The sequence below is a fragment of the Orycteropus afer genome, unplaced genomic scaffold (assembly GCF_000298275.1).
Source record: "Orycteropus afer afer isolate SDZICR_OR568_19922 unplaced genomic scaffold, OryAfe1.0 scaffold00718, whole genome shotgun sequence".
Lineage (NCBI taxonomy): Eukaryota > Metazoa > Chordata > Mammalia > Tubulidentata > Orycteropodidae > Orycteropus > Orycteropus afer.
The window spans coordinates 571,477-579,940 of record NW_006922305.1 but is presented as its reverse complement, the minus strand read 5'-3'; the positions used below and the strand labels follow the sequence as shown (position 1 = coordinate 579,940).

At 45.9% G+C, this 8,464-nt stretch overlaps 1 protein-coding gene across 1 annotated transcript in view; it reads left to right on the top strand.

Annotated features, from left to right (window-relative positions):
• The window catches only part of LOC103211282 (zinc finger protein 649-like), a 33,618-nt gene extending 32,918 nt beyond the window's left edge, over window positions 1-700 (top strand). Inside the window, exon 4 of the mRNA XM_042783183.1 lies at window positions 530-700. Coding sequence (XP_042639117.1) covers window positions 530-700 — 171 coding nt within the window. The remainder of the gene's footprint in view (window positions 1-529) is intronic.
• The last annotated feature ends 7,764 nt before the right edge of the window (window positions 701-8,464 follow it).

The window sequence follows — 8,464 nt, the reverse complement described above, 5'->3', positions numbered from 1 at the left end:
TGGGAGCTCTGGTGGCGTAGTGCCTAAGGCACTTGACTGCTTACCAGAAGGCTGGTGGTTCAAACCCACCAGCCACTCCTCGGAAGGAAAGTTGGGCAATCTACTTCTGTAGTGATACCGCCTCAGAAACCCAAGGAGGGGTCATTGTGAGTTGAATCGACTTGATGGCAGTGAGTTTGGTTTATATAGGTGGCCAGCTATACACACCCACTTACATACATATATACACATGTTCACATATGTGTATTCGCATATATACAGATACATATACACACATACACATATATGTGCGAATATGAGATGTGTCTAGCTTAGTAAGAGCATTTCACTGTTGCACATTATGGAAACTTATACTTGGATGAATGGATGGGTGCTGGAATACACAGATACAGAATGTTCTGTGAGAATTTTGCTGCTACAAGGTATAAAAACAACAGCAACACTAGGTATATCGATGAAGCATTCATTCTCGTTTCACCTGTATCATCCCACATGAACCACTTCATGAAATGGGACCTTGTTGTCACAGGAATCGCTGACGCTGGAGGATGTGGCCGTGAAGTTCACCTGGGACGAGTGGCAGCTCCTGGCCCCTGCCCAGAAGGACTGGAACGTGATGTATATGTTGGTGGAGAATTATGGGAACTTGGTATCCGTGGGTGAGGCCAGCTCCCCAGTGCCTCAGAGGGTGCTCGGTTAGTGACCTGCTGCAAGCTTTGGAGGGTCCAATACACCAAAGTGGTAGAGTGGCAGTCCACTCTGTGCCTCCGGATAAGTGGGTATATATTCTCCTGCTCCTGAGAGGGAAACCTTTGCTTCATCGATGTGAATAATATTTCTACCCAAGTGTAACATTCTGCAGCCGAGGTCAGTTGAACGTGCCTAAGACTCTGTGATTTTCCATGAACAGGGTATCAAGGTAGCAGACCAGATGGACTGTCCGGGCTGGAACAAGAACAGCCCTGGACTGTGGTAGATGACAACCATAGAGGAGTCTTCTCAGGTGAGCGGGCGGAAGGCAGTAAGGGGGGAAGGCTGTGCGAGTCACATTCAGCTCAGAGAGGGTGTTCTCAACTCTAGGGGTGCCGCAGGACAGTTCCTCCACATATCCGTCTCCCCATGTGAGTCATCATTTCCTTTATAGGAGGTTAGAGAAAAACATACCTCTCTTTCTTGTGTGATCAGTTCCCTGTTTATTTGACATCTTTATATTTGTAAAAATGGTGGGTAGCCTGTGTCTAACCTCCCGTGACTTCACAAGGGGGACGGAGAATCAAGATCAACAGCCCCAGACTGAATCCCAGGAGAGGGAGATCAGCCACACCTCCTCTCTCCAACCTTTTGACCAATTCTGACCCCAACCGTCCCTCCCAGGCACTCTCTCCTTCTCACTGGGCTCTATACTTTCATTGCAGTGGCCACACAGAACTCACAGACCATACCCACAATTACAGGGTTTAGTAGGGAGGTAACAAGTTCCAATCCATGGTGGACTCTGGATACATTTCTTTGGTTAAGACAGCTTCTTCTCACCCATGCCTGAAAACATGCATCTATGGCTTCTTGGCCTGTTGGGCCTCTTGTGCTCTGGGCAAGTGTTAAAAATCTGTCTGAGCTCTGCTGAAAAGTGCCTGGCACTCAGCTGTGTCGCTCTGTGGGTCACTGGGCCTGGCTCCATCAAGTGCCCAGAGGAGCCCCACTCAGCCAGCAGGCCGCTTCCACAAAGACACTCAGCTTTCTTGCTCATGGACCGTGAAGCCCACCGTGCTATCTCCCACGTCTTTGCTCTGTCTCCTGGTTCTGCTGCCACTGCTTCTCACCATTTCTTGCTTTGGTGTCATAACAGCTCTCTGTCTCCTGGGTCTCGGACATTCCCAGCGCAGGGACCCCAGGTCCAAAGGATGCACTGTATTCCCATCCCTTCTTGGTGCCCATCATGTCTGCTCTCTGCTCTGGTGTGCCTAGTCTAGCCATAGTCTTTGTTACTGCCACCAGATTACTGGGTGGGATCATGCAAATAAGGTGTGTAGAAATAGCTGTCGGGATTGGTTAGTTTTGTCACTGTGCCAGGCTTAAAGTGAGCCTTCCTAGGGGCAGAGATGGGGATCTCAGTGCCATCAAGAGAGAAGAGCCGGTGAAGTGGACTGAGCAGAGCAGAGTGTGTCCTTAGACCTGAGATCCCTGTGCTGGAGCGACCCGGCAGAGAGATGGCAGCAGTGGAACCAGGAGGCCTGAGGAGGTGCACCTAGGTGTACCGATGGCAGAGCTAAGAGAGCTTTGTAACACTTGCCCAAGCAGGGCAGAGGCCAACGGCCCGAGTGGCATGTCTGAGGACACAGCAGAGGGGAGACCGTCCTGACTGAAGTGTTGTATCCTGAGCACGTTCCTGAACCAGAATTGTAACCTGTTACTTCTCTAATCAACCCCATCATCGTGAGTGTTGTCTGTGAGTTCTGTGTGGCCATTGTAATGAATTATTGAACCCAGTAGAGAAGTAGTGAGTGCCATCGGAAGGATGGTTGGTGTCAGAACTGCTAAAGAGGCTGGAGGGTGGCGGCATGTTTGGCCTCATAGGAGTCAGCCTTGGGCTGCTGATGGCAACTCTGTCTCCCTGTTGTGCAGTTACAGGAAGTCAGAAGATGCCGCCCCCGTGTCCTTTCTGCAGTAGGTGTTATAAGACCATGGCCATTATAAAAGTAGCCTGCCAGGGAACAATATTTTTGTTTGCATTGTTTTCTTCTTCATAGTTTTCTTAAATCTTTCCCTTCTTATTATCCTTCTACCTCTCTTGCTGTAAAATCTCCCCTTCTTTTTAAAGAAACAACTTTGAATTTAGAACTGTCCTCTGAGTATGGCCCTCCCTTTTCCTCTCTGTAGTGAGGAAAACTACTTAATGTGGCTGTTCTAGCCATGTTGTTGTTGTTATTTGCCGTCAAGTCGGACCCGACTCATAGCGACCCCTCCTTGGGTTTCTGAGGCAGTATCACTACGGAAGTAGATTGCCCCATCTTCCTTCCGAGGAGTGGCTGGTGGGTTTGAACCACCAGCCTTCTGGTTAGCAGTCAAGTGCCTTAGGCACTATGCTACCAGAGCTCCTGTTCTAGCCATAGTCCTCCATTATGTGCTGTGCTGTAAATCCTAGCCTTTGTCCTGTGGTTATGGTCCTGTTTTGGAGTGAATTGTCCATTGTGTTAATGAGGCAGCATTAGGGTGGGATGGATCGTGAATTAAAGCCTTGTTAGGTGGTGTGACTCAAGTCACCACCCTTAGTTTCCTTGGGGGTGTGGTCTGCATCCAATATAGATGAATGCTCTGGAAAAGTCTGCCCTCTTGTTCTGGGTCCTGTATCTGGTTCATTATCATCTGACCGTTTCTTGGGACTGGAGACAGCAGTTACTCATCGGACCTCTTCATTTTGGTTCATTAGCTCTTGCAACCATGTGAGTGAGGAGAATCCTCAGGATTGATGCCTGACCCATGGATTTGGGATTTGCCAGCCTCTACAACTGAGCCATTTCCTTGGTGGTTCATGAGTTCTGTGAGATGGTCTGGCAAAATAATGGAGCCTTAAGACAGGAGGGAAAGTGATAGGAGGAGGAGGAGGAGTTGATGTTAGAGATGATGGAATGGTACAGCAGTTTGGAAAAGTTGGACATTTGGGACATCCTCCACCTCTACCTCGCAGGGACCAGCCTTGTGCTGACCCTTCTAAAGGGAATCATTTCTGCACTGTCCCATTGGGTAATACTGATTTCACTTTCTAACATCTAATCCCACCTTGGATGTTAGACCCCGTAGTAAACTGACGTGGTGCAGTGAATTACTTAATAGGGCTCTTCTAACCATGGTCTTTGTGACTCCCACCAGATGGTGGGACCATGCAAATGTGAGGTGTTTGTGGTCCACCAACGGGATTGGAGACCTTGTTAGCAATGTAAATAAGGTACCTGACCCCCTTGTAGGGGAGAGACTGTGGAAATAAGGCGTATGGAACCCTAACGTGGGGATTGGTCAGTTTTGCCATTGCGCTACACTTGAAGTAAGCCATCCCAGAGGTGGAAAGGGAGCATCACACTCCCATCAGGCAAGATCCAGGAATGGAGCACGACCTTGGACCCAAGACTCCTGCACTGATTTGGCCAAGATGGCAGAGAGACGGCGCCAGCAGAGGCAGCAGAACCAGGAGACTGGCAGGAAACAGCGGCCTTCCTGGCCCACGGAGCACGAAAGCTGAGCGCCTTTGCGCAGGAGGCTTGCTGGCGGAGTGGAGAGCCTCCCTGAGCACCTGCTGTTAAAGCTGCAAGAGCTTTGTAACACTGGCGGGAGCGGGGCCGAGGCCGGGCTGAGAGGCCAGGGGCCAGAGAGGCATGCCTGAAGGCATAGCAGAGGGGTGGCTGTCCTGATGGAAGGGTGGTATCCTGAGAGCCTTCCCGAACCTGAGCTGTAACCTTTGCTTCCCTAATGAACTCCATAATCATGAGTATGGTGTGTGAGTCCTGTGTGGCCACTGCAGTGAATTATGGGACCCAGCAGAGAAGTAGAGAGTGGCATGGGAGGGACCGTTGGTGTCAGAATGGGTAGAAGTTGGAGGTGGAGGGTGGCGTCATGTCTGGCCTCCGCCGCGTAGGAACCAGCCTTGGGCCGATGTTGATGGGGATTCTCTGTCCCCCTTGTGAAGGTCAGGTGCTGCCGCCTCCAAACCCTTTTTGTAACTGGTCTCTCGCTGTGCCCTTATCTGCTTTCTCAGCGACTCTTTTCTCCCGCTCTGAGGTTTTCTGAAGGTGCTGGTTTTCATTTTCTCATTGGTTCTTCTAACCCTTAAAATCTTCTTTGATTCTAATGAGTTAAACTCCTTCGGTCCCCTGGAGGGGACTGTCAATTGCCATCTCCCTTGAGAGCGTCTGACAGAAACTTCGTTCTGTGTATTTCATTCATTTGCAAAATCATTTTTAACATCCTGCCTTCTTAGATCTAGCTTACACCAGATCTACTTCAATTGAATTTCTTTGTATATTTACTAATTCTCATCTTTCTGCTGGTTCCTTGTACGTGTTACTACTGTATTCAGTTCAGTCCCTCAGGGGACTTTTCCAGTTCCAAAGTTCTAAATGGTAGAACCGTTAAAACCTTGGTCTTCATTTTCTGTTGATGTACGTGTTCTCTAAACTTGATCTTATTCTGTGCTCTGTCCTTCAATCACATTTATATACTAAAGTCTTCCAAACTGTTTCCTCCAGTCAATATTTTTTTCAAGATTCATGAATCCTTCGGAGTTTCATTTCTGTACCTGGATATGTCAGAACTACCCGAAAGTTGTTATGGTTCAGAGTGTTTGCGTGAACACGCTGCCTTCAGTCGTCTTTCTCGTCTACCCTGTGGCTCCAGTCAGAGACTTAGGAGCAGGTCTTGATTCCTCACATTCTTTAGCCAACCCAGGGCCCCCAACCTTGGCAACAGTGAATGCATCAGTGAGCCTTCCCGTCCTCCAATAAGAACCCTCATTCCTTCCACGTCTCCTCACCCTCTCTTTCAGAACCATGTTCCACAGTCTGCAGCTACTGTGTTCATTTCCTCCCTTGCTTGTTTTTAATGACGTTACTGGAGTAGACTGTAGGCTCTGTAAACAAAAGGAATATGTTCAGGTACCGCCAGTACCTTTACAGTGTATGGGTTCAAACTGCTTGGTGCCGGATGTAGCATTCTGCATTGTTCAGAAACCCAAGGATGCCTGCCGCATTCAGTGAGGATTTGTGGAATGAATTAACGTGTTCTTCACTAGTTTGAATCAGGTGGCCCTCCAGCTTCCGTTATCCATGGTTTAGGGTGACTTGCTTGTATCTTACAGTCTATGAATTTCTAAAGACCTTTTTGAGGAAGTAGCCAATTCTGTATTTGTTTGTTATGCATGACCTGTCCTTGTGTCTATGCTAATTGCTTTTACTGTTTGCTTGCTTATACTGTCATGTGTTTACCAGTGTGCAAGGAACGTTCAACGTGGAGTTTTATTTACACTCATACCATAGACCTGTCACTCATGAGCCACCTTACATCGAAGCGTTTTTTAATCATTATTCTTGTTGGAGGGAGCTCTGGTGGCCTAGTCCCTAAAGCACTTGACTGCTAACCAGAAGACTGGCAGTTCAAACCCACCAACCCCTCCTTGGAAGGAAAGTTGGACAATCTACTTCTGTAGTGATACTGCCTCGGAAACCCAAGGTGGGGTCACTATGAGTAGGACCAACTCAATGGCATTGAATTTTTTTTTTTTTTTTTTTTAATTCTTGTTGGAGGTGATGGATGGATTTATTGTTTTCTTCTTTCCTAGAAATCTGGAACTTGATGATCATCTTCCTGAGCACTTGAAAATGAAAGCAGGGTGAAGAGAGTGAAACGATGCCATGAACAGAACGTGCTGGAAAGTAACACCCATCAGCACGAGAGTTGCCTTCCCTTACGTCAACAGCATGATATATTTGACTTAAATGAGGACGCTACAAAGTCAACTTTGACTTTAATCAAGCACAGCAGAAACTATGAAATAAACAGCTCTGCTGAGCTTAACAAAGGTGAGAAAATCGTTCTCCATGTCAACCACGAGCGATTTCACATGGAATCTGAAATGTAAACACATCGGCCTGTAAATGCACTGAACATGGTAGTGCCTCCAGTGACCAATTACATCTTATTTTATGTCCCTCAAAACCCACAGGATAAACTCAGATACATTCATTCACTGGAGCTAGCGATTAGCAAAAATTCCTACTTCATTGTATAGCTACCAAGTGTCCCCTGAGGGAAATCATATGCAGGAACTGGAAAAGCATGATACACTTATTGTACATAAATATGTGCATCGCCATCAAGACATAACTTCATGCTAAACCAAATGCATACACATGGATTGCTTTATTGTGTCAATCAAATGAGTGAAAATCTAAGTTGATGTGAGTGGACAAAATAAGTACCATGAATTTTTAAAATAGAAAAGATGATCAGTTATCTAGAATGTTACTTTTTCTTCATTTCTATTGAGTTGATTCCCGTTGACTTGGTTATGACCTCGTGTGGCACAAATGAAAAATCACTTAGGAGAGAAACCCTTAGGGGCAATATCGGATTGGTGTGGTTCGGGGCACATATTTATCCATTCAGTTTCTGCAGATCAGTGTGAAGGTTCATATGAAAACGAGAATGACTGCCAAAAACTTAAGAATTGTATATTACGCAAAGGGAACTATGAAACATTGAATGTATTCGTTGCTGTAATAGACACTTGTCACATACTGCCTTTGTATCTGGCCCTGTTTCCAGGAACTGATGATACAGTGGTGGATCAAAAAGAAAAAGCCCATGCCATCTTTGAGAGAGCTTTGAGTTAATTGGATTATACTTAAGCAGAATCTTGACAGACCAGATAATCTAGTCAAAGGATGATGCAATATCTGTATTAGGTGAAATAGACATAGAATAATTGGTACAAGGTGTTTAGTTAGAAGTTTTAGGAGTTAAAAATCCTAAATATTTCTAATGATAATTTCTTGTCAAAATACAGTTGCCATTGAGTTGATTCCCACTCATGCTAACTCCAGGTATGTGAGAGTACAGCTCTGCGCCCTGGGATTTTTCATGGTGATTTTTGGAAGTAGATAGCCCGGCATTTGTTCCGAGGTTCCTCTAAAAACCAAACCAAACTCACTGCTGTCGAGTCAGTTCAGCTCATAGAGACTCCTCCTTGGGTTTCCAAGGTGGTATCTCTACAGAAGTAGATTGCCCAGTCTTCCTCTGGGTAGAGTTGAACGTCCGGTTTTTCAGAGTAGCAACCAACTATGTTAACTTTGTGTAGTACCCACCACTCTTGGGGTAAGGATTCCTTAGCTCTGGTAGCATAGTGCCAGAAGGCTGGCAGTTCAAACCCACCAGGTACTCCTGAGAAGGGAGGTTGGGCAATCAACTTCCGTACTGATACCACCTTGGAAACCCAAGGAGGGGTTGCTATGAGTTGGGTCCGACGTGACGGCACATAACAACAATGCATCTTAATAACCAAGTAAGTTATTTTTAATGCTTATATCTTATCTCCTCAGGTAGATAATTAATTCCGTGAAAGTTTTTCGAGTTTTAAGCCCAAGTAGAATATCAATAACTTGTTAGTAATAACTTCAAGTATATAAATTTTAATATATAAAAACAAAAATTCATTTCCATAGTTGCACTAACTACGTTTCACATTTAATAGCCGTGTGTGACTACTGCATACAAAATTAGGTACACAGACTATGAGCAAGACGTTCTACTTCATTATGTGGCTGGAAGGTACAGTGACAGGAATCTCTGTCATTTCCGTCATCCCAGAAAATGACAGTGGAGATCACTGGTTTACATGATTTTATTTTTCCCAGCACACAGGAATACAACTATAAATTGAATTGGAAAGTGGACGAATGAGCTAACGAAGTAATCAAAG